The sequence below is a fragment of the Carassius carassius genome, chromosome 10, assembly GCF_963082965.1.
Source record: "Carassius carassius chromosome 10, fCarCar2.1, whole genome shotgun sequence".
In the NCBI taxonomy this organism is placed as follows: Eukaryota; Metazoa; Chordata; class Actinopteri; order Cypriniformes; family Cyprinidae; genus Carassius; species Carassius carassius.
Window position 1 is genome coordinate 13,521,648 of NC_081764.1, and position 27,143 is coordinate 13,548,790.

The 27,143-nt window shown below is 39.0% G+C and overlaps 1 protein-coding gene across 3 annotated transcripts in view; it reads right to left on the minus strand.

Annotated features, from left to right (window-relative positions):
- Positions 1–1,811: 1,811 nt before the first annotated feature.
- Positions 1,812–27,143, minus strand: part of LOC132151826 (phosphatidylinositol 3-kinase regulatory subunit gamma-like) — a 166,748-nt gene continuing 141,416 nt past the window's right edge. The window contains exons 1-10 of one of the 3 annotated variants that reach the window (XM_059560230.1): positions 15,906–16,334; positions 7,925–8,036; positions 5,625–5,723; positions 5,346–5,526; positions 4,727–4,852; positions 4,388–4,530; positions 4,129–4,305; positions 3,944–4,018; positions 3,682–3,852; positions 1,812–2,889 (exon numbers count right to left, since the gene is read on the minus strand). In XM_059560230.1, coding sequence (XP_059416213.1) covers positions 2,688–2,889; positions 3,682–3,852; positions 3,944–4,018; positions 4,129–4,305; positions 4,388–4,530; positions 4,727–4,852; positions 5,346–5,526; positions 5,625–5,723; positions 7,925–8,036; positions 15,906–16,014 — 1,395 coding nt within the window. In that variant the 5' untranslated portion in view covers positions 16,015–16,334 and the 3' untranslated portion in view covers positions 1,812–2,687. Of the gene's footprint in view, positions 2,890–3,681; positions 3,853–3,943; positions 4,019–4,128; positions 4,306–4,387; positions 4,531–4,726; positions 4,853–5,345; positions 5,527–5,624; positions 5,724–7,924; positions 8,037–12,730; positions 12,866–15,905; positions 16,335–27,143 lie in introns of those variants that run through there. The other 2 variants (XM_059560231.1, XM_059560229.1) reach the window with 2 other exon arrangements.

A 27,143-nucleotide genomic window follows, 5' to 3' on the forward strand; every position in this document is an offset into this window, starting at 1 on the left:
CGCGACTCTAAAACTCTTCATACATGATGTGCACTATACTGGGCTCCAATAATCACTTTGGAGCTCTGTGAACATAAATAAGCCCCTTTACTTTCAACAAAACACACAAGATGAGTTCCAGTCTTGAGAATTAACAAGCTCAGACACGTTTATACTCAATCCACTCATGCCATAAAAGGGATTTCCTGTGTATTAATAAATGCATCTATGTATTAAAGACATTCAATGGTGAGTGATGCAAGAGTTCAAGTAATAGACAGGGGGCCCACCTGGGGCCCAGCTTCAAAAAAAAAAATTCTGAAACTAGATATATGCTATTGAACATAGTAGCCAAAAACGGTCAACAGAAAAGATGGCGACACCAAGGCTGAAAAGACATAATCGTGAACGGTGGCACACACAGAACTAAAATCACGCAGCTGATCTGCTGAGGCTAGCTTGTTCTAAATTGCGATTGAGGGCAGGTCTGCCAGTAACACCCAAGAAAACCACAGTCATTTGCAACTGCAAACGAAAGAGCAACTGAAATGAACAGTGGATGGAAAAAACCCTTCATCAGTTGCCCTGTCTGCATGTGGTTTTCATTAGAACTCTAGGTTATAAGTTCATCTCAGCTGCTGATCTGACTAAACGCTCGGTCTGGTTCCCATCATTACCAAACTAACCCACCAACCATCCAACAAAGACTCCAACTTAAGTTTTTGGTCTCAAACAACACCAAGATCACTTTAGAAACAAAGAACACAATCTCATGAGAAAATGAAACTATTTTATGGTTTGCCGGTTTTGTATGATTTATTTGAAACCATAAAAAAAAAAAAAAAAAAAAAAAAAAGGAAGTTCCACCCAAACCTAATTGTTTGACCTAAACCTAAATGATGTAGAAGTAGATCATACAAAAAGGTTAAATTGCTCGAATTAGTCACCAATTCGCCAAAACATAAAATAGTTAAGAACTGCCATTACAGTTTTTTGGACAAATAATGTCATTAAGTTTTCAGTTGAATTCACTATATGCTGCTTTTTCTAAAGCAGCATGCTGTGCATTGAGTGAGTTGGGTAGTTGCAGTGGTGGGTGAGAGCGGTCTGTGCTGGTTAATGGCCTGTAAAACTGTAACCGTCTGTTGTAGCTCTTCCAGCATACGACCAAATTGTAAAAAGTGGAAAACTGTGAGAGAAAAAGAAAAAGAATTTCAATGTGAACTTACTCAACTGGACACCTGCATGCCAGAAGCCCAACAAAAAACACTAAGTATAAGATATAACTGATGTACCGACAGTGAACATTGTGCATATACAGTAACTTGGAATATCTTTTCATCAAGGTTTTATTGTGCGACATTAAAACCGACAGGCAGCCGAACATTGAAAAGTGTTTTTTCTCTTTTCTGATACAGAACGAGTCAACCTGCTAAAAAGAGAAGCACTAGGCAATAAAGAGGCTTTTTAAAGGAAATTCTTTAAAAGGTTCAAGTGATTATCACTTTTTGATGCCACTGAGAGCAGTTTGTTTACCTCTCGGACAGACCACCTCTCTACCATCAAAACCTGGATTGCACTTTTTCTTTTTTTTTTCTTCAAGTCACGTAATTAAGCACATCTGCTCTGACACTGCTTCTTTTTTGAATAGGTGTTTGACAGGGACACAAATCTAATTAATCATTAATATGTCACATTAGTGAAATCACGAATTGTTTTTTCAAATTTGGTGCAGCGGTCTAAGTGCTTAATGTCAACTGATTCTGTGTGATTTTGGTTCTTAAATAAAAAAAAAATAATAATAAAATAAAAAGGACAAGTGGAGCTTCAGGTCATAAGACACAGATCCAAACTATTTTATGTAGTTCGCAAACAAGGTGTATAAAGTATAATTTCACTCAATTACTACAAGTCAATTTGATCACAAAAAGTAAAAAAAACCCTAACAAATAAAATCCTCCCCATGCCAACTTTGGTCTCTGCACTGAACTGTAGCGAACTTAATGGCTTAGGAAAGGACAAAAAAAACCTTGATCCAGCCAAAATGAAACCAATTACAAAAAAATAAAAATAAACACCTCTCTAGGGTTAGGTTAAAACAAGCTTTTGTTTAGAACACAACATATTTTCACTTGAGCCCTCCCAAACATCCCACAACCCCTCGTTCAGCAGCAGTCACTGTGAGATCACTCTGGAAAGTGTCAGTCGTCTCTTTGCTACATAGTTTTTGCCTTTTTTAAAACACACAAACAGAGATGGAGACATAAACAAACTAAATATTTTACTGCTTTGCATATATTTTAGAATTTTGCAAAGACAAATAAAAAACAAACAAAAAAAAAACACCTTAGAAAAATGTGAGAAAATAGAGGCAGAAAAAAAAAAGCTTAAGCTAAAATGGAGCACGTAAAAAGTCCCAGCTGGAGTTTAGGTAGCAGCGCGGGTCACCTGAAACTCGCCTCTTCTGCTTCCTGCTTGCTTTTTTTTTTTTTTTCTCCACACATTCACAAACATTTAGAACTTCCTTGTGCAAATCAAGCGGTCTTTAGAAAGAATGCCCTCCAAATTGTTCTTGTAAAAATATATAACTCCAAGGTGGCTGACGTGTGTGTTGCAGCAAGTGTTTTTTTGTTGTTGTATGTTTTTTGTTCAGAAACGGTTCCCCCCTCCCATGAGTATAGAGAGTTTAAGATTGGGGGGGCGAGTCTTCATCTCCGAGGGCCTGAGGGCATCTGTGCATACACTGGGTACGCCAGCCGCACATTGAGCACGTCGTTGTGCTGGACCAGTGAGGTCTGGTGGTAGTGCAGGACCAAGTCTTTCAGAGTGCTGTACAAGTTGTAGGGCTCGGCGAAACCATAGCCGCGTGGTGTGCTGTAGATGACACAGTGCTTCACCTCGCCATCCACACTACAGACAGAAACATGACAGATCTCATGATCAATGCGAGAACCAGAGTCTGATGTCAGACAAAAATAAAGGCAATCCATTTGCTGAATGACAATCAAAGTTAATATCACTCTAGAGGTGACGGATTCAGCCTCACATCTATGAAAGTCTGTGAAAAATACAACTAATTTTATTTTATATTGGAACAGAGGAGATGGAAAATTAAAATGTTGCAGAGAATGGAAATAGGAGACCAGATCTAAGCTAGTGTTGGGTGATATGGTAATTTCTCAAATTGTCATATCGTCAGCCCGTGAGATCGATGATACACGATATTATCGTGCATGGGTGGAGCGAGAGAGACTCTTTGTTCTTGTCATAGCATAACTATTTGGTGTTTTGCGAGAGAGAGAGACTATGGAATCACCAATAATACATTAATAGGAGAATGAACCTAATATGGTCTTGACTATCGACAGAGACATCGGCTTACGTCGATATCTGACTATCGTCGATACACGATTCTATCGTCTATCGGCACAAACCTAATCTGAACCTTAGCTAAGGTGAAGAGAAAAGACTGAAATGGCCTTAATGTTTAATGCAAGTTTGTAATTTAGTATATGATTGTGAACTATATGGCATTTTTGTAAAATAGAAACAAATATTTAAAAAAAAAAGGACAAAAAATACAGAGGCCATGGAGGTTTACAGTCAAAGAAAACAATTTGTTGACACGCGAAGAAATAATAGTTCTTCCATTTCATTGTCATAACTTTCACCTCACTGTCTACATCATCTTAAGATACTCACACAACAGAGCAGGCATAACAGCCCTTCTTGCTGCTCTCGCGGATGAGGAAGGCTCCATCAGGTTTGCTGTGTAGTAAGTCCTCTGCCTGCGTTCGGTTAAGGTCCCCCACAAACCAGCTCTTCTCATCGTAGTGTGGCAGGTTCTCATCCTCCTCACTGACGAAGTAGGCTCTGTGAGGAAATATGTTAGATGCTGTGATGCTGGCAGTCTTTTATCAAACCTGTGGTCTCAAATTTGAAAATGTATGACAATACGACTTACTCATCCACGTTCTCGTTTTTGATCTCCAGCCAGTCGTTTATTCGTTTCTGTCGAACACCTTTATGATTGAGCCAACTGCATAAAAAAGAAAGCAATGGAGTGGTTATACAGAGGAAAAAAACCCCGTCAACTCAAACAGAACAATGAATATGACGAAATGAACTGCAAAGGAAGGATAATCTTACACAAGGTACTGATCTCTAATCTTTCGGAGCTGGATAAGATCTGGCTTCAAGCTGTTCATTTTCTTGTCCGTCTCCCTGTTGTCTAGAGCCTGCGTTTTTAGGTCCTGTTCAAGCCGGGTCTTACTGTCATGAATCTCGCCAAGACGGGATTTGAGCTTTTCATAGTTCATCATAATCCTGAGAGAGAAACAAGAACTATTTGTAAACCCATAGATCAAGGCTGCCGACCAGAGCGCTCTCAACTGAGGACTTTGCGTACCTTTCAATCTCTTTGTCATTGCCCTCTCTGCGGAATCGCTCAATGTATTCTTTACTGTAGCGTTCCTGCGTGTGACACTGTTCTTCAAAAATGTTTATGGTCTCATTGAAGGCCTCTATTGCAGTACGTTTCATCTGGATCTCCTGCAATCAAAGGAAAGCTAAATCAATGGATGTGATGCGACCTCAAAAGTGCTGTGCCTCTTAATAGACTTGGTTAATTAGTCAATGGGTTTCTGCAACGGGATAAATTGTGTTCATGTTGTGCATGTGCCATTTTGCACTGCAGTTAATAAGTTGGTTGTCTATCGATCCAACAGTGATGTTATAAGAGGCTTACCTGTGAGGTTTTTGTGTGCTCCTCATAGAGTTTGTCATATTCTTTACTCTTCTCCTGATATTGATTGTGATATTCCTGGAGTTTCCTCCCCACTTCATCAATATTGTCCTCTTTCACCAGCTGATCCTGAAAGAGCAAGAGTAAATGCATTGTTATTGGTATGAATTGCTGAGCGAAGAACGGATGGGGAAAAAAGGACAGCAACATGCTGTAGGTTTTGCTTACAAAGTAAAAGCTATTTTTCTGGAATTTTCTTCCAGGAATCATTAATACAAATCTGGGAATCCGTAACCGCCTTTTGAGGGCTTACATTTGTGGAACCCCCTAAATAATGAACACCTGTGTGTCTGAATAAACACCTGGATGGCCTTTCGACATTGTGAATGTGTGCAATTATTTAGGAGGTGCGCTGCTGTGGCAATAAACAAAGTAATATTTCATGCCAAAAGCATCCTGCTGCCTCTGCAGTTTCACTCACAACTAGCTGCACAATTCATTCAGCAAACACTCTCTTTAGTGCTGGAGCGGGGGAGGGAGAGGTGGGAGGACAAAGAGGTAAAAGGAAAAGTAGGGATGGCTGTAAATGTGATACCCCCACCCACGATCTAAACCCATTTACCTGCTGGTAGCGGGAGACGGGATACATGAGCTTTACATCCAGTTTGGTGTTGTACTGGGCCAGTGACTCGTGCCTGTAGTGACTGATGAGCTCCACCACTGAGCTGAACGTGAGCGGGTCTGAGAATCCGTACTTCCCATCCCGATGATAGATCTTTATTAGCTTATTGTTTCCACCTTTCCTGTAGGGAAAAAAGGGATTGTGTTAGACCACAGATCATTAAAAGCTGAATGGAGAGGTTTTTCGACAAGTAGAAGCTTAAAATATTTTTTGAGTTACCTTAGTGTTAGCGTGTAATCTCCCTGCATCTTGGTCGAGGCGTCCCGTACCAGGAAAGTACCATCAGGCATGTCTCTCAGTTTGTCATTCACCTCTTCCCTACACAGAAAAGACAGAAAAGGGTGAATGGTGCATATACTCCACACATCAAATCTTGCTCTTAGTATTTAATAATTCCAGCTAAAATACGTTTTCTGTAGCCCCTGTCCTTCACTCCTCGGAAAGGGCTGACACACAAAAAAAACATGACTTCTCTTTGCCTGGCTATATAAATAAATTTGGTCTGGCAGAGGGCAAAGGCACTGGTCTGTGACCATACTGTCTGCTACAGCCGTCTGGGAAAGAGTGAGACATCTTTGAACGGTTTAACGGTTGACCCCATCCTGCATGCCCACATGTTCACTGATGCCTCCAGCTCTAGTCTTGAAATCAGAAAGTCTGTCTCTTTAAAACTGCCTCCTGACGACCAGCGGCAATGCTATCAGGCTTAAAAGACTTTCCTGCTTTTTTGCTGCCTCCTCTATTATAGTCCGGGTGGAATTGCACATCCCTTGCCTCCCATTCACAGACTAGTCATGCTGGAGCTCAGCAGACCCCGGGCCCAGCTCTCATAAGGGGGCATATTTAGCCTACTTTGGGCTGCCGAGGTAAGGAACTTCTGACTAAGCAATGCACCCACATTTCTGGGGGAGGAGTCCTCTCTGCACTGAGAGCTTGGGAATCAGATAAATTTTTAGGCTGCAGTCAGTGCATCAACAAGTTCATCATTTAGGGGAGGTGCCCTATTGTATTAAAATGTTTGGGTCAGAAAAACAATGAGATCAATGAGATTTTGCTTCTGTTATATGATGTAATTAAATGAAAAAAAAAAAATTGTCCATGAAAAGAATCATTGCAATAGGATTTTTAAGTATAGAGAAGGAAAGAGCAGAGAAATGATTAGATTAGCGACTGTGCACAGATGACATCATGCGCATGATGAGCAAGCAGCAGTTATGTCAGTGTGAAGTGGAGAACCTGGATGGAGGAGACATTTGGACAATGAGCTAGATGTGCTGGGCAAAGCACAGTTATATTTAATCCTATAATTTAACAAAATTACTGCATGTACTGCAGCTTTATTAATTGCTTAATCATAGCTGTTTATCAGAATTATCAAGACATTTATATCTGTGGAATAACAGGCACATATGAATTTTACCCAGTAAACAGTGCATATTATAAATAAAAAGAGTCCATTTTGAACTACTCTAAGCTCAAGCCTAGAAGAAATTCAGGAATCCAAGACAGGCATGCAGATGATTAACATGACTCATTACTATGTACTCAACTGAAACTGTGCCCAGTGATTTAAATCTGATCTCTCATAGGTCAAGTTTCTCAATGCACTACCACTGCTTTAACTAAGTACTAGTATGGCTGTATAGTACTAGAAGAACATTATTCAATGAGACCATAATGGCAGTCCATATTTTAAATTCAATTGTCAGCATCACTTTGCTGTGGAGTTCTTCTTTATTTGATCCCTAAAGTTAAGTTGCTTTCTGATTTTGAAACTAGTAAGCACTGAGGACAGGTTTGAAGAAAAGCTAAAAGCAGCTCTGGTTTATCTGGGAAGGGACTGTGCGAGTTAAAGGATAGCAAGGCTTCAGAGATCAGTGAGCATCTCTGCAGAATTTCTACTCACCCAACATCAAACGAGTCTAAAGCTGGTCACTAAGCGGCAGATTAATCTGCTAAAACCTGAGATTTTTATGGGTTGTGTTGGAAACTGGCCAGACAGCTTGACATTTTGGAGATTTGGGTTCTTCTACCCCAACCCCCCCCCCCCCCCCCACACACACACACTTTCAGCTCTTCCTGTGTCTCTCCACCATTGCATTCCCTTTTTGCTTTTGTACAGCTGCATCAAAGCGTACATGCCTCCAGGATAAGTGAGCCAAAAGAAGAGGAGAGGATCAAAATAAGTTCACCAGCTCACATTAAGAAAGAAAAAAGAACTGAAAAAGTCTGCAAAAAGCTGAAAGAGCAACATGACACTCAAGAGCTGTGTGTGAGCCTCCCCCTTCAGGCTACCAACTTGGAAGTCATCAGGTGGAGGGAAGTAAAAACCCAGAGAGATTTTCAAATTATCTTGATGCAGTCTTATGACTATACTGGTCAGCTATCACCTGACTTATACGTGTCCACCACATGATGAGGGCATTGTCACACTATAAGCTAACTGGCATGAGGAAAGAGCAGAACAGACAGAAATCCAATCAAGTGAGAAATTAAATCTGAAGTCAAGTGACTCTTACCTTGATATGTCTCCCCAGTACCATTCTGCTTCTTGCAATGAGCCGCTGGTGGCTTCTTTCACACCATTGCCATTTACTGGTGTCATGGGTTTTGTTGGCTTAGGAGGAAGAGCTGCAGAAGAAATGGGACCAATTTATTTTATTGGAAAATCTAACCTCATCAGCAGTCTTACAAATATGAGGTTGGTTTCAATTTACAAATGAAAACCTAACCTCCTTAAAGACTACACTAAGTGGACACCATGTTAACAAATGGCTGTATGTTGTTCATCCTCATGAATAAGTTTATGCTGCCAAGAGAATCTAAATTTGAGCTTAAATTGCAAAAAAAAAAAAAAAAGGTGGGAATACAATACAGTTGCAGATTACCGCCCAGGATTAACCATTGATCTCTAGCCCTTAATTTTCCCATGGATGGCCTTTCAATACTCTCCTCCCACCTGTGACTGTCACATCATCTGTAGTTAGAGGAGTTTGTTTCGGAAAATGCAACAGTGATTTCCACTGAAAATGCAAAATATCAGTTTTCACGGAAAATGCAACAACAACATATTCCAGTCGGCCCATTTGAGAGTGTAAACAAAAAACAAATGGCCTTCTCTGCCAGTCTTGGTTTTCTGCTACTTGCTGAATATGTAATGAACAGGTTCCTTCCCTTTGAGTGAAACACTTCCTTTGTTGCCAGCAAAAGCAAATCAACAGCTGCCGCAACAGCATGCTGGAAAGTTAATGTTGATGATGCTCTTGCTATCTTGCGGGTCAGGGGTCAACAGAGTGGTCTGCTCAGCCACGCAGTGCATCACGACACCCTCACTCACAGAAATATCGCTGAGAGACTACGCATGCATTCTCATGTCTAATCTGCTTATGAGAATTTTTAAACCAGAGAGCCAAAACAAGACTTGAATGATGGTTAAATGACATGCAAATCTGGTGTTACAAAACTTTCAGCAGACTAGTTGGGCAACTAAAGCTGTTCTAAACAAGGAGTTCACGTGTTTGTGTTCAAGTGCTCAGCCAGGTGCAGTTAACAAAGATTAGTTTGAGGAAAGGAAAAAAAAAAAAACTGAAGGTTGTGACTCCATCTGAAATGTACAGAGACATAGTGTTCAAGCCCTGTACCTTCCGCGAAGCCAAAAAAACCTCCCCCGACCTATCTGAATCCTGCAACAGTGGCCTTGAAACAGCAACATACCACTCCGTTGTCAACGCACAGGTTTATTCAAAGGCTTTTAAGGGAAACCAAAGACATACTCCACATACATACACACTCCTCATCAGGTACAATATTTTGATTGTTTGAATCTTGTTTTTAGCCCATAATGTACTCGCTCTAATAAATTTATATTGTAAAGTACTTATACTAATATATTTAAAAAAAAATATTTCTGTTTAAAAAAATAAAAATGAGAAGAGGATTTCTAAAATAATGTGCTGACTTCACTGTATCTCACGCACACACGATTAGTCACTCACACAGATCACGCAGACATTCAGCAAAACTTCTTAGCACTGCCTTGCAATTTTAATCAATAAAATATCTTAATCGCTCATGAGCTACATTATCTTTCCCAACAAAGAGCTGGTAACATCAGTTTCTAAAGGAAAACTCGTGTAAATAAACACAATGAATTACACTTTTCTGAGAATAGAATATTGAAGTGGAGATCGCTAAACTGCAAGCTAATCAGTGTTTTCAGAAAGCTAGCATGTTTATCCATAGTGGGCCAGTACAAGTGATAACTTTCAGTATTTTTGGAGTGCTTTAAGTATCGAACGTTTACAGATAATCATAGTTATGGGTTTTTCTTTTTTTCTCAGCATTATTGCCATTTGATGATTACTGATGAGATCATAGACACTGGCAGCTTTAAAAGACTGCATTCACTGGCTGATGATACTTGTATCAAATCTCTGTCACGATACATCGTCGTATCGATGTATCGAACATGGCACTAGTGGACTGTTTAGGGAGGACATGGCTCATGTAGAATTAAGCAAGCTCATGCAGATTATTGCCATAATGAATTCACATATGACCAAATCATAAAAAGAGTCAAGTTTCTGTAAAAACAGTCACCCACCTGTTCTTAGCCTGGCAGAGACAAGGCTGCGTGAGAGGGGGTGTATATCTATGCCAGGGGAGTGGGGGGATATATACGGATGTCATAAAAGCCTGAGCTGATTCTAGAAACCATTGGGCCCTTCTAGCCAAAGAAACTTCTATCTGGCATGCGAATTAAATGACTTAAGTCCAATACTCCGGAGGTGAGTCACGGAAATAAAAGCCCACAGGGACATGCAACACACACTACAGTCAATGAATGATCACTGCTGTTTGCACATTGTAGAATGACCCAGTGCTCCACACAGAATTGGCTCCTTTAATAAATAATAATAATAATAATAATAAAATCGTTAAAGATCAAAGAAGAGATGAAGACCCTCTGAAGAAACGGAGCGAGAAATACACTTTCTTGTGTTGCCATTTCAGTACTTCAAATTTTGAAAAGTTTTCATTGAAGTTTTATTACTTCCCGATATTGCAAACATTTGCAGAGTTAAGCTCTTTATGGTTCTTTAAAGTTTTGGTGTGCGGGAAGAGGGGAGTGTGAATGGTTTTCTTTGAGGGTGTCATTAATTAAAAGCAGTGGTGGTTTTTGGAGTGAGTGCATGAGTGTAGTCAGAGTTAAAGGAGTCCCGGGCACAGTGACAACTCCTCCCTCCATTGGCCCACAGGAAACACCTTAATCTGGTGGGGTGAGCGGCTTCAACCAGTCAAAGCAAAGCCAGGCTAACGGACACATCCCCACCCAAACTCTGCTCCTGCAGGTGTGCACACACACTATTTCTACATTTCAGTTGGTCTAAAAGCAGATCAGTGTTATTTATTTATTTTTTGTGGAAAATGAACAAAGCAATGATTTTGGAAGATAAAAATACGGCAACCCTGTGGACTATACTGTTGACACAAACTTCAGGGGGAACGCTCACCACCTGGTAGGAGAACATTTGTGCAGCACAGCAGCTTATGAAGAGTCATTTGACAATGTATAACCTTCTGTTCCCTCTACGCCAACACAATAATCACCATGTTTATATTACATTTGCAAATACCCACGTGGCTCACCTCCTCCATTCCCCAATGTAATTTAGAGACACAATAAACCGAGATTCAATATCTCACTATTCAAGACTAACATGTGAGCTGAACACACACACAAACAAACATTTCTAGGAATTTGTCTGAAACTTATATTTTGGCCTGATACATTTCATTTCATCACAAAGCCTCTTTTAGTAGCAACCTGCCAATAGAAGGGGAAATTAATGCCAAATGCAGGTGCACAAGCCCAGCTGAAACCTCAAATTCCTGCCTATCAGTTTTCCACTGTCAGCTCTTTCTGTGCAAGCGTGTGACCACCTTTGTCCTACACACACACACTCTTGGTTATCTTTGTGAGCTAGTGGTTGGAACATGGAAAATGAAAGGAAACAGAGCAAGAAAGAGCCAGAGATGTGACTAGGTGATCTCATTACACTGGTCACCCCATCTGTGTTAGTGTCAGTGATATCGCAGCTGGGGGGCACACTATGGAAAGTCCACGGTCGCAGAATGCAATCATTTTTTAAAGCTATCACTCATTGATTTAAACATGTTACGATCATGATTGATGACAAAACTCGAAACAAACAATGAGGATCAATATAAATGACAAAAGTGAAAGTATTTCTTTTAAATATCTACAACAGTAAACTAACCCATTATGCTTCACAAAGAAAGCAAAACTAATAAAGGCAATTTTTTTTCTACTTTTAAAATATTTTATTTTCTAAAAAAACTAAACTTTTAATGAAAGATGAAAAGGAAGATGTGAGAAAAGGAAAGTGACCTGGATGTAGGATGGAAAGGATGAGAAAGAATGAGAAGGAGTGAGTGGCAATGCAGCGCTGCAGTGCTGCGCAAGTCTGAACAAAGAGAACTATACATCCATAGGTGAAGTCTATGGCAATCGACGACCAAGCAGTCCATTGTTTAGGAAACAAATCTCCAGAGGTCATTGTTCTGCAGTCATGCCCTTTTGCACAATAATAATAATACTACTACTACTACTACTACTAATAATAATACATGCTTAACCTCTGGTTCTACAGGTGATTAAGCAATTGTACTTTGAAAAACACCACAAACATAGACTGATACAAACGCAGACTGGCACCACACACAAAACAGTTTAGTATTTACAAATTATAGGGTGCATTAGCATGAGAAAAGGTGTGTGGCAGAGAGTGATGACAGTGCCATTGAGGGGAACAGCAGGCGAGGGCTGCCACGTCCTGATCCAGAGGGAATGAATTAAAAGTGTCACCAAACACATGGATGGTTTAAACAGTCCGTCGGGGACGCTCACAATCACATGTAAAACCACACAGACTCTGTCCACATATTATCATGACGCACTGTCACCATCCGCTCCTAATGAATGACTAAAAGACATGAACTCTTAAAAGAGGCTTATTAAGATGCGATTTATTTTTAATAAAATAAAATTTACATAAGTACATCTATCAAGGATTATACATCCTGCAAAAGCATGATTCTTACATTAATTCATGTTGACAACGGTGCATGTTTCCATACAAGATCCAGGACACTTCCCACACAATAAGACAAACACTAACTGTCATCGCGCCTCCCTGACAGTCTTTTCAGAGCGTCACAACAGCCATAAAGACAGAAAAGATGAAAGCAAAGACAGTGACTGTGGAAAAGGCAAAAGAAAAGAAGAATGGTGTCTCCCTTACCGTCCTCCTCGGGATCCTTTTTGAGCTGCATGTATACAGCCTGCACTCAGCTGTCTGTGACACGAGTCCTCTTATTCTCGCTCTCCCTCCCACTCTCGCTCTCGCTTTCTCTCCACCCTCCCTCGCTCACTCACGCTGCCTTTCAGAATAAAGCCAGAGGGAAAATCCCAGCACCTAAATTCAGATGCTGCAGGCTTACCGAACCCTCTCAATGAAGACGTCGGAAGCGGCCAATGAGAAAGCAGGAGGGGAAGTGGACACAACCATATGAGACGGAGAAAGAGAGCGGAAAGCTCTGGGGAATGATGTAGGAGTGGGGGGGGGGGCAGTGCTCCTCCCAGAGAGAGACAAGGCAAAGACGCCCAACACACGCTGAGGTGAACACAAACTGGGACACATGCATCGAACCGCTTCACAGCCACATCGCTACGTCAAGATTACAAAATGCTAAAAGGGTGCTGGTTGCGCAAACTCTCATTAATTAATTAACTAACAGATCAACATACATACACATATATATATATATATATGTGTATGCATTTTATATTTTTTTACATTTAATATTTTATTATTATGTGCACATATGCCTTTACCGAGAAAAGATTTTTTTTTTTTTTTCGCATTCTGCTAAAGAAAGCCCTGCTTCTTCGACATGCCAATTTTCTGTGGACATTTATGAATGAACAAGCTCAAATACATTCAAGACTGAACAAGCTGAGAAGGCACAGAACAAAAGACAGACCCATGTATCAAGAGAGATAATGACATTTCCATCTCTTATGTCATCCTAAAGCCCATTAGAGGGATGTCAGAAGCTGACTTTCCCTTTGGTGTCACTGCACTTTTGTTGTCGACCCAGAGCACACTGCTCCGGCAGCCTTTATTACACTCACACATCACTGGCCCGAAGAGACAGGGGCCAACTTTCCCCTGGGGGCAGTGTGGCACCTGTGCTCATTGGACACTGCAATGGAACAAAGCAGTTGCTTGCTTGTTTGCAGATGCATGCACATACAGGGCCGTACCTCAGAGCCTTTCACATCTCGATTCAGCTGTAATAACTATTCCAATGAATATCTGCACAGGAACCCATCTTTTCCTGGGCCAGGCTAATTTCACTGTTCCCAACTCTAACAGTGTCTCGGAGATGAAGTGTTGTGAGTTGAGGAAGAAGCAGATGATAAGTCAGTGTGTGGTTACGGACACTACATGTAGACAAACGGACAGAAAGCAAAAAACACAAAACAAAAGGAGAGATCTGATAAACTTGTGTGCAGTGGCACAGAATGAAAGATAAGATTAATCACACAGTTCTGTGCTCATTCATCCCCGTGGCAGAGCAGTCGAAGGGCTATTCAACTATTCAATCCTGCTTGCCAGATCCGTTCAGTCCACCACAGCTCATTTTCTAGGAAATGAGGAGTTGAGAACTGAGCGTTAGGCATCGTTCCTTTGAACAATGCAGAATGTCGGAAATGTAATAAAATAATTCATTCTGCCCACTGTTGAAATAAGGCTGCATTTGGACCAATAAACAGTTAACTTTATGCGGAAAAATTAAGGCAGCATCTTCACAATCTAACAACCTTCATTAAAATGTTACAGATGAGCTGTCAAGAAATGATGCACAAAATGTGTTTTGTGCTTTTGCATTAAATACAGTCTGCCCTAAAACCCCTCACAGTGGTCACACAAAAGTAACAGCCTCATGCAAATAATCAAAGTCTCTTTTCCCATTCCATTCACATTTAACGCTTCCAAAAGTGTCATCCTGTCTCTTTATTGCAGGAACTAACATCATGAATTAATGAGCCATTGTCGACCATGCTTGTGACTTCTGAATGGCACCCAGTTTCCAGTCTATGACATCATTGTTTATGGCAATATAATGGTGTCAGCCCTTAATAGATGACGCATGAATAACACTAAATGTTAATAAGAAGTGCAGGCAAAACTAATATTCAGAAAGCTGGGAAACTTACTCGAAAATACCCCTAAAGAGCTTTCACAGGGTATAATCCTGTGAATTTGGTCTATATTGGTCTATATGCTATATAGTCCCTATTTGCAGACCCTGTACAACAACCACTTAAGGTGTCAAACCAATTCAGAGAATGCATTCCGATCTCTCCACATTTTGCATATCTGAACCATGTGTGGTGAGCAATGCAAAACATCCAAATATCCAGAGGAAATACTAACAAGACTATAGCAGGACCTGTAACACAACCTCTCTATAAATAAAGATGGTAATTTTACCATTTACAAGCCCAAATTACCTACACAATTACAATATTGCTGGATATACACAATTTACAAGCCCGAATGACATACACAATTACAATATTACTGGATATATACAGACAAGTTTACACTAGTCCTAATTTTAAGAGATAGTTCACCCAAAATAAGATATACAAATTGACATGTCATTCATCATTCCCTTTCGTTGTTTTATAAAAGATGCAAAAAGTGAAAAGAGATAAATCCCATTTTGTGTTCTACTTAAGAAAACCAAAATATCATACATATTCGATATTCGAATATAAGAGGGTGATTTTAAAATAAAAAAACTATAGAGGGATGTAGACTGTTGCAATCTCTTCAGGGATATTGGCTCCCCTGTCTGAGTGGGAAGTCGTTTATCATGCATTTAAAATGTACACGAAAATGTTAATGCAGACAGTGCATCAGAAGCACGATTAAACCTGAGCAGCAAAAGAACGATTTTAAGATGGCGAAATGGGTTTTGGTAGAAGAACGAGTGCTAATGTTCAATGCCTGCCATACGTGACTCGCTGTAAATAACATTAATATAAACCACATTTAATCTATAAAACAAATTATGAAGCATTTCAACTCTATTCATCTAAGCAGACAAATAAGTGCAATGTCAGATAATGCGACTGCGTAAATGTTAAATACGCTTTTTTGAATGAAACAAAAGGAGATATGCAAAATGACATCCTAGTCACCATTCATTTTTACTGTATGAAAAAAAGATACAATGATAGTAAATGGTGACTGGGGCTTTCAGCCTTCTAACCATTTGTGCTTCTTCGAGTGAAAAAAAAAGTCACATAGATTTGTATCAACACGAGAATTGAGGAAAGTACAGCATTTACATAATTGGGGTGAACTAAGCGTGTTGTGAGATTGATTGTTTTATCTGTACCTGGCGGCTGGTCCATCTCGATGTAAAAAATTAATTCAGTGGAATAGGGCATCATCACGTCTCTCCAGTCGTCATCTTCTTTCTCCGTATTCCACACTGTATTGTACATGGTCTGAGTCCTCTGTTTGCTCGACTAGGTTCTCACTGAACTGGGTTAAAGCAAATGTTCAACACAGACGAATGAAGGTAATATAAAAAGGTCGTTTGACTGAACAGAGAGCTCAACTTTAACAATCTGAATACCAGCTTCAGAGTGTCATGAAAGCTATCAAAGCACCAGGCTTCACTCATCCGATATCAATTGATTTATCATTTTTATAAAAATCTCTTAACTGTCCGACAGAACAGAAAGTAGATACCAGCTCTACAATCCACTCCGTCACACAACGACGAAACCGTAGTCTTCATTTCAATCAGCTCACCCGGTCTACCGGTTCTTTCACTTCATCAGGAGGAGTCCATTCAGTGCAAACAGCATGAGGGGGGGGGGGCTGTTCTAATCGATACGCGTGACGCAAATAACTCCCGTAGTGCTCATGTTTTCACAGCTAATTCATATAAAAATAATTCTAAATAAGAAAAGAAGACAGAGTTTATAACTATTTATTATCACTTCGTTACGGTGTCCTTTCATTTATAAGTGACATCATTTACCGGCACCCCTTCTCCAGCACGCAATGGACTCGTCTCAGAACGGATCACTGGTACTGTGGAACACGCACACGCTCCACATTTGGGAGCCAATCAGAATGCGCGGCTCTTCCACCTGCATCTAGTTGCCAAATTCAGAGTTTGTACATTATTTGCAGCCGCGTGGTCCTCGTGATCCAATGAACTTGTCCGAAGAGCGGAAGTCGACATTCTATTGGTCGAACCGTTACTATGAGGTGCAAAACTGATGGAGAGAACGGAGTTCGGTTTGGAGGAAGTAATGATTTTGATGCTATAATATGTTAAATTAATTTATTGGAGATATTGACAGCTCATGCCAGTAAATCTATCAAAAGCATCATAAGGAGTTGAAACAGCTGCTCATAAAAATCTATTACGGATATAAGTGTTTGGAAATACAAACTGGAATAAATCTTGGTCAATCTGTCATTTGTGCTAATGAAATAATTTCTCTAGGAATTATATGTGCTATAATTTAATTTCTACTAACTGTTGCCTGTGCTTCAAGTTGTCTTCTGTATGCACATCTCATTAATGCAGGTGATGGTCTGCTTTAGGATGGCAATCTGTCTTCCTGTACACCTCTTCCTGTCCCCTCTGTTCACATACGTGTGATCTATCCATCAAGAAGGAGAATGTCACTGTATGGCCAGAGCGGAATAAAAGGATCACAGTGTTTGCATCTCTTTAATGCAGAACAGGGAGGAACCTCCAGATGGCTCGTGCCTGACAAAGGCTGTCCTTGTCAGCTGTGTCAAACTTGCTTAATTGTAACTGTCCATGCTTCAGTTCAGCATGAGCAGATGGACCCAAAACAATGACAAGTAACTGAATAGCCACAGTAATCCATAAAAGCTGTGGGAAAATATTAATCACTTACAATGCATAATGAATGAGCAATGAAGGCCACAGGACCATGTAAATTATATCCATACCAGTTGTAAATTCAAGGCTGATGAATTTATTTGAGGTCACTCTGTTTTTGAGACTGAGAATGTCTGGTTTGGACTAAAGTGTATTGCTAGCCGCCTCTGCAACACTGGAAAAAGACACACGTGACTATGGGGATCTGAGCATTAGAAAAGCGTGTGTGCCTTAGAAACCTTAATGCTCAACCAACTGCGGCTTGTTATTGGTCCATGCCTGTCCTTTTACTGGACAGTGAGCTAAATGCTAACAGTGTTTCTATGGTATGTCTGCAGGGGATTCAGATTTGGCTGATCTAAGATGTGAGAGATACAAAGGAAAATATCTTGCCAAACTATGTGCTCTGCAGTTTTAATGTATTTCCAAAGTTAGTATCTATGAACTAAGACATGGTTAATGCCAACGTTAAAATCAAATGTTTGGTCCCAAAGTATTCATTGTATGACAGCAAGTCACACCTAAAATGATAAAAACTCATAGAATTATTTATTAATTTTTTTTCAGAGCTTTCTTCATCAGGCCTACCTTGTTTGTGGTTTAAGAAATAAATTGTGTTACCTGGGTATTAGAGGCAGAGACATTTTTGTTCTCTAGTGAATTGACGGCAAATATCTGTGTAGTGCAGGATGAGTCATCAATATTTCAATATTCATATGTGCTAAAAGTTTGTCACTGTTTAGGAGTAGACTGACATAGAGTTAGCGTTAAAGCTAACACAGATGAAGTTAATAGCCACAAAACTTTGAAAAAAAAAATTACTGCTAACTTGGAGTTAACCTGCTTTCTAACATCAAATGTTCTTGTCTTTAGCTTCTGTAATGATTGCTAGATAATGTTTCACACTATGCAAGCAAGATTTGTTATTTCACACTTTTTTCTCTGATTACTTTGTCGAAATACATTTCCACATGTAAATTTGTGTGCATGTGAGCTCAAAAGGAAGGCATGGCTAGCAGAAAAAGATTGTAATCTGCCTGACTACAAGACCAAGCTAAACGATGCCAAATCTTGTTGAAAGAATGAGACAATAAGGTCTAAGGAAGTTTTAAAGGTACATCAGTGACGATTGATAGATTTGAGTATGGTGAACGGATAAATATTTTGACGACATGCTTACATAAAAGTTGCCTGCTTGCTGGGTGACAACAGTCTGACTGTGCTGTTTTTATATTGACTATACTGTATATAGCCTTAAACATTTCATATTTTATCTGTGTCAGTAACAACTAGAGGGGAAAGTACAATTTCCATCCAGATGCAAATAGGTGGCTTCATTGTTCCATATTTAACACAGACATAAGGTTGGCACTGAAGAGTGTGACTGCTGGTGTGCATTATACATAATTCATAAAGGAGATGAAAGCTGAAAGAAGCAATATCATTGTTCCCCAGCTGATATTGTGGAGGGAGAAATTAATTTGAATCCACTGTGAATTACACACAGTGAGAGCGATCACCTTTTTTGTTTTTGTTTTCTGCTGAGCTCATGAGAATCAGGCTGCTCTCTCTATCACTGTCTCCCTGCCTGGAATAAGCCATAAACTGTTTCTCCTAAAGCCAACTGAGAGAAAAGAAAAGAACAGAACAACCAGAGATGTTTGTTTAAAGGAAAATTCCAATCATTTACCCCCCGATGTTGTTCCAAACCCGTATGACTTAACAACTTCTACTGAACAAAAATGATACTAGTTGCTCTTTTCCATGCAGTTAGTCCCCATGGGAAATGAAGCTTTCAAAAATAATGAAAAAGTAGGCCTACCATAAAACGATCATAAAATTGATCCATATGGAAAAAACTAAAAAAAACGAAAACAGTGTAGGGGTACTCTTCGTAAATTCAGATTTTTGTGTTACACAAAAGAAAAAAGTCAAGTTTAGAACAACTAAACTGCAACATTTCATTTGGTGAACTATCCCTTTAGTGCTGCAATCTCCATTATAAATATAGACCACATATGACTAAATCACAAAGCTCATTACAGACCGGATGCACATTATAGACAAAGTAGTTCTTGATTATAGGATACACCTTCAAGCATGACTAGATGAGTCTGTCTCTTTTATCCACGAGGCTGCAGTAATGGGCGCACTCGGCAGAAGGAGTCATGTGTCTTGTATAATGTACTCTCTGATTCGAGTTAAAAGATTAGGCATACTGTCTGGTATTTGTTCCCTGCTTCTCATTCTGGATCGGCGGGATTTTCAGGGGTGTGAAAACGCATAAATCACTAGCATTGCCATACTAGCGCATGCAAAACAGAGCGGCCCGAAAAATGACAATGAAGTGTTAATGACTCTGCAAAAAACAGCAGCACATATTAAATAGCAAGGGCAGAGACAGACTCCCTTCGTCTCCATTTCTGGGTGGCAGGCATTCTGCGCTCCTGTGATGTCATCCTGCAATGTGAGCATCCCACTTGGACTGATGCAATACTCCGGTGACACTCAGTAACAAGCAGTCAGCGTCTGCCAATCCCCGCCCCCATGCCCCCTTCCTCTGTCTCATTGTCTTTCTCTGTCATTCACCACCTCTCGGCCATGTTTCCTACAGTGTTCTCAAGTTTTAATCAGCCTCTCTTTCACCTTTCTACCTTTCTCTCTCTATTTTTTTTCTCCTGGATCTACTTTTCTTGTCATCCTTTCCTTTCCACACGCCTACTCCTCAGCCACCCTTCTCTCTGAACGGCCCTTTGGTTGTCATGGTATCAAGCACCATTGCTCAGCATTCTGCAGTTCAGCAGATAAATGAAGGGATGTTTAACTCTCGGCCGTCTGAGCCAGATCGGTCTGCAAGACACAGACATGTATATAAGCAGGCGTTATCCACATACCCTAGACTAATTAACAGTTTCTGATGATGATTTAACAGCCTTAAAATTTTCAGGGATGATCAAATGAAACGATCAACAAAAAGTCCATTTGAGTGTTAATCTGTGGTTTGAAGTTGCTATTAGCCCAGCTGCAGCGTCTGAAACTGCCACAATACAACAAGCCCATTGTTTTCTAGTACAAAACCAGGGAAACCTGCTGGGTTCAACGGAAATCTTTGCATTCTGTCACAAGACTAAACTGGCTAAACGAGGTCTGCAACTATGAGAGTGTGTCAACTTGAGAAGCAAATAGTGACAGATTAACCCTTTGCCATAATGGCAAGGCTGCACTTAGAGAAGCCAAGTAATGAATGGACTCCATCAAAAGATTAGAGACTAAACCTGGGTGTGCCTCTTCAGGAAGGATTGAGGTCTCATAGTGCCTTACCTACATCACCTTACTACAGTAGCTCATACTTTTGTACTTTTCCTTTCAGTTCTGGAACTTTGTACTCCAGCACTTCTCATGTAATGGCCGATGAATTTCCAGTCTAAATAGTTCACATCTCAAAAAAGCCCTTTGAGAAAATAATTAACTGTGTGGACACAGATACTGTATGTAGCAGATAATGTAAGACATTTAAAAATATGGTTCATTATGTTTAGTCAGTGATTGTCAAAAGTGTAGAATATCATGACAGCTGATAAATGTGAATAATCTTAAGCAACAGTAATTCTGGTTCCGTTTTTGATTACTTCCATTTGATTCATACCTAAAAATCTTTTAGTAATTCTGAAAATAAATGAATGGACCAGAAAGAATTCTTCAGTGAGTCCATTCGCTACATTCAAAAGTCTGTTGTTAGATTGCGATTTTGGTAACACTTTACAATGAGGTTCTATTTGTTAACATAAGTTACATCAATTAAAAAGAACAAATTAATTAAAAGCAAAAGTTGTATCTCTTAATATATATTTTTTAAATGGACCTGAGCTAAAGTGAAATAACAATGAACAAACGTTAACAAAGATGAATGTACAAGATGAATATACATGTCCCACCCACTTTTGGGAAATAATCATTAGATTTTAAGTGTTTTGCTTGGCCACAATGCAAAGTGAATAAGTAACTGCAGCTGGCCTCATCAACTTTATGACAAAGCAGAGACCTCAAAAGATTGCATCAGTAAACAAATGTGCATGTTGTAAACATTAATCCTACTTTGGATAGCACCTGTATCAACCAGTGCCTGTATTTCCACCAATAACATAGGGCTACTGGGCAGCCTTAATGCTACAATATTAACATTCATGACCAAAGTTGAATTTTTATTTTATGCCCAATCCCCCATACAGATGTTCCTATGGTTCTGGGTTTTAATAATTACATACATTTTTCTATTTATATTTGGGCCTCAGTATACAATATATTTTTATTTTCTGTTTCCATTAATAAATATTCAGTGTGCCGTTCCGTTTTAAAGCTAGAGCCTCTAAACAACTGACTCCTGGCAATGGGAGATCTGTATTCTCTTCGTTCATCTTTTATCCTTGTCATTCATCATCCCTCTTTTTCCTGCTTTGTAGATGCACATTTTCTTTTTTATATGCAACAAACAAAACCATTGGCAATATACAAAATGACACAACATCCAATCTCTATATTTTAATGTTAATTTTATAGTGCACTGAGTGGGATGAAACCTATTCTGTGATGCATGGTATAGTCAAACTTTGATCTCTTACAGGGGGACATCGGATTAAATATTTACTTTTTTTTTTGGCATTTAGCTAGGTTTCTGATGTGTCTGCCAGCTCAGAAAAGCAGAAAAGAAAATACGTAGCCAGTTTGTTATAGGCTGTCTGAATCTGAAACTGTGTCATCCAGCAAGCTTTTTCAATTTGCAGCTGGTTTATGTAGATAGCTAACTATTTGAATAAAGCCAACTCCAAGTCACATGCGTGGGTAGTCCTAGGTAGCAATTCATGCATCTTGTGTCTGAAGAGACGGACAGGGTGAGCAGTAGCTCATTTTCATTTAAAGAGACATGCATCAAAAATTTTCGCTGTGAACAGAGCTGTTTTTGACAAGGTACACGACTATTGAGTATGTTATAGGCATTTAATCAAGAATCATACCAACTTGTGGAAAATGGGCATCTGATATCCCCTTTAAACCTATGTTTGTAAGTTATCACCCCTACATCTTTAAGTATTAAGTGTTTTAAGTGTGAATCCAATGGGATTACATCATTTCAGGACTATGCATTGTAAGTGTTTCAGGGGTTTAACCCATCCCTTGATTGTAAAAAAGCATCACACGGTTGTGTGCATAATTAATTTAATCTGATAACCATGTGAGTTCCAATGAGATTTCATGCTGACGTGAACAAACTATCCAATAAACCCCCTTCTCTCCTCCCAGATCTTAGTTATAATTATAACCAGCACCTGATGCCTGTTTTATCCCTTGATAAAAGACTGAACTCAGTGACACACACATGTCATTGTATAAACTGCTAATTGCCTTTAACTACCACGGTTGTGATTGCTAGGCATTTGAATTGCATCCAAACAAAGAATGGAAAGATTCAAATGAGACTCCCATCCTTGTTTGAAACCACAGAAAGATGCATTAAAATTTACATACAAGCTTTACACAAAATCAAAAGTAGTTCAGCGCTGTCATCAGGCAAAACCAAATCTTTATCAACACAATTTTGGGAATTGAAATCTTTTTTTTCTGGTTCTTGGCATGTGTTTAGCTTGTATTCTTAATCAGCTGTGCATATACAGTATAACAGCTTTCCACCAAATTAGTGTTAATGCATTTTTTTAATGCCTCACAAACATGTATGGATATAGTAGAGATAATAAATAGTACATTTGCTAGATACAATAAATGTTAAAGGGTAACCAGTTTTTTCTACTCCAAAAAATTGTGGCCTACAGTTATTTCTGATTATCTGAAATCTACAGTAGTTATGATTTATGAAATCTAACATCATGGTAACACTTTGCAATAAAGTCCCATTAGTTAATGCATGCAATAACAGTTGAAATATGCAGCTATATTTCATAGGCGCCTATATTACCAACAAACAACAAAATGCACATTAAGTTTATACACCTCATCAGATTCAGTAGCCATTGATAGAACAACAGCTGAACTTTTCCTAGCCTACAGAGGGGCTCTGTTTGTGTAAAAGCAAAACCCCATCATACTGAGGGAGCTGAGAGGCCAAACAGCCCATGCGTAATGGTTGTGCTATTGGCATGTTTGGAGATGTGGCTGTGTGATTGTTCAAGAGACTTGTAAATTGGAGCCAGGTGAATAAACAAGGATTCCACAAAATTCATAAAAAACACTTTTGTGTTTCTCTCTTACACACATGCACTGTGGCATGCACACAAGTTCAAAGAACAATTGTGTTTTGGTTTTGTTTTGTTTTTTGCATAGTATGCAAATCCAGACTTCAACTCAACATACTGTAGAAAAAGAAGCACTTCTGGGCAGAAGTAGAATGTTATTAAAATGACCCACAGTGAAATTGTTTATGAGTTCATACAGTAAATAACAAGCAAGAAAGAATGATGTAGGGCAAAAGCAAAGCATGGTGGTGCGGCTGGCTCAGGAAAATACAGATTTACAAATCTGATTTCTTTACCTTAAGGGAACATGTCCCAGTATGGGTTTGTTAAAAGTATTTTTGTAAGATGCTAAAGCATAGCAAGACTTTATTTAATCACCATACAATACATGCAGCATATTCTTAAATATTTTTTACTGCTTAAAGGGTTAGTTCACCCAAAAATTTGAATTTGTCCATGTTCTACTCACCCTCAAAGCATTCTTGGTGTATGTGACTTTCTTCTTTAAGAATAATCCAATTGTCCTTGCTCTTCCAAGCCTTTCAATTGGGTAAGTGGGTGTTTGTTGTCAACAGTTCAGAAGACGTGAAATAAAGTGAGCGCATCTGTAATAAAATGTCCCTTACACGGCTCTGGGGGGTGAATAAAGGCCCCCTTTAGTGAATCGATGCATTTTATAAAATAAATATCCAGATTTCAAACGTAATAAAAAGTTTTTTCTAACATCTGCTGACAGTGGGATGACGTTTTATTACAGATGTGCATACTTTATTTCACATCTTCTAAACTGTTGACAACAAACACCCACTTACCCAATTGAAAGGCTTGGAAGAGCCAGGACCATTTTTAATATAACTCGGATTGGATTATTCTGAAAGAAAAAAAGTCACACACACCTAGGATATTTCGAAGGGTTAGTAGAAGATGGACAAATTTTCATTCTCGGGTGAACTAACCCTTTAACTACAGAAGAGGTAGAAGAAAGATGAGGGGAAGATGAGTGGAGACAAGGTGACAGAGTAAGACGTGAAATGAATTAAAGAGTCTGAAGTGGCAGGCTGGATAGAAAGGCATAGAATCACCCTTTGTTTTCTTAAAATGTTTCAGTGCAGCTCAATGGATCAAAGCGAGAAAGGAGAGTTGATGACAGCAGTGTAAACAGATGATGAAGCAAGTGACTAATTGTGCATTTGAAACCCTTTCTGACAAGCAAAAGGGAAAGATTTCCATATTTCCATTAGATGTCCACATTCAAAATCAGTGGTGTTCTTTTTGTTCTACTAGGATGCATTAAATTGATTGAAAGTGACAGTAAATACATTTATAATGTTACAAAACATGCTGCTATTATGTGTATTCTTTTCATTATGTCTATTGTATTCATCAACATCTTGAAAAACAACCGTTTTAACACAGATATTAAGCAGTATGACTGTTTTCAATATTAAACAACAAATGAACATATTAGAATAATTAATAAAAGATTATGTGACGCTGAAGACTGTAGTAAAGGCTGCTGAAAATTCAGCTTTGTTAGATTTTAAAGTACATTAAAATAGAAAAAAGTTATTTAAAATTGTAATAATATTTAACAATATTCCTGTTTTTACAGTATTTTTTGATTAAATAAAACATTGGTAAGCATAAGAAACTTTAAAAAAATATATATATTATCGAACCCCAAAATTTTGAACGATAATGAAACCTGTTATAAAATGGCAATGCTTAATTTTTTCCCCAGCCATGTAAAACTAATATTGTATTCACTGTGCAGGTCAGTTTGACCGTATGCAACTGCAATCATAGGACACAACTTTCTCCTCCGCTGAGATCTATTTATTCTCCAGGAAAGCAGAATTGTTTTCTTGTGATCACTAGATTCAATTATCCTGAATGAAAAAGGGGAACGGAGGAAGATAAATTACAGAATGAACAGTTCGCTTATGTGCAAGGACACAGTTATTGTGGTCAAAAGACAAGCAGGCCACACATCATACTGAGGACAAATGACGTTATGTGTCTAAAACTGAAAAAAGCAAGCTAATATGATTTGCAGATTTAATCACAAACACAGAGCAGCTGTGAGACATGAGATTTGGTAAATGATTCCAGTCCAGCTGTAGGAACTCTTAAAATCTACCTCACATGAATTAGAAGATTAGAAGTATTCATAATAGATTCACGGTAGCATTTAATCAAATTGTGATGTTTTTAATGTGATTGTTAAGTGGAACTTTCTAAAATGCTTGCATGGATCTTGGAAAAAAAAAAAACAAATAAAAAAGTGAGATAGAAGTGAAACATCTTACAACTCTTATTAGCAGTTGTTTTTAACAGGAGGCCAAGTTGGCGCCAATAGCCTCTTTCCCGTCTACACCCAGCCCCCTTTCTCTGTTTCACCTCACTTCCTGTCTAAATCCTGTTCTATTCTAATAAAAGGCAAAAATGCCAAAAATAAATATTTTAAAAAAGTAGTAGGCCAAGTTAAATGTTAAATGTAGAATCAGTATGTTAGAGATAATTTGGTTTGACCCCTCAGTCTTTATCTCTGTAAAGAGTTACGGGGATTGGTGCAATGACATCACCTCAGAGCATGACAACTGACACCGCAGCTCTCATTGACCCAGTGAACCCTCGGCTTTGTTGGCTGAGCAGCCAATCATTAGAGCACATCGTCAATTATTCAAGGTACTGCCATGTCACTTATCCTCCCTGATGAAGACGAATGGGGCTGTGGCTATAGTCTGAGATGACACTGGGGTCTGCTGAGGCCTGACATCAACTGCTAAAGAGACTTATTCATGTGCTGAGAATTTTTAAGTGTCCTCTGTGATTTGACAATAACAAAAACCCAAGCATGATGCAGTATGAGAAGTACAGTATCTGGATCTGAGCAAATAAACAAACAAACCTCCAAACTTCCAAAGGATCTGGCATTTACATATGAAACCATCATGAAAACCAGCATGTAAATTTTTTTTTAAATAATCTGCATAAATCTGCTAGATTTCACCTCTTTAGTTTTAGCTGGTCTATTATTATCCTAACCTCTTTATTAGCTTAAAAGACCAGTCAGAAAAGGCAGAGCACCATCTCAATAACATCTCAGAATGGCAAACCAGCTACCAACAGAACCTTGGCATGAGTCACTCAAACATTTCAAAATTTTCTCTGTGGTAAATATGCTGTTACATGAAGCTAAATAGTACCTTAAGGGGTAGCATCCTTAAAAGGTACATATTTGTACCTTATCTATTTCTTAAAATTGTGCTATTATTGAACGTACAGCCCCAGTGACATGGTTTTGTTCCATTAAAGGTACAGTTTTTATGGCACTGTGGGATTCCCACAAGTCTGAGAGGAGTTTATGTCATACCATCAATGTGTTCATATATCGTTCAAAGTTTGAGATAAATGTTTTTTCCCCCTTTCTTTCTTTCTTTTTTAAAGAAATTAA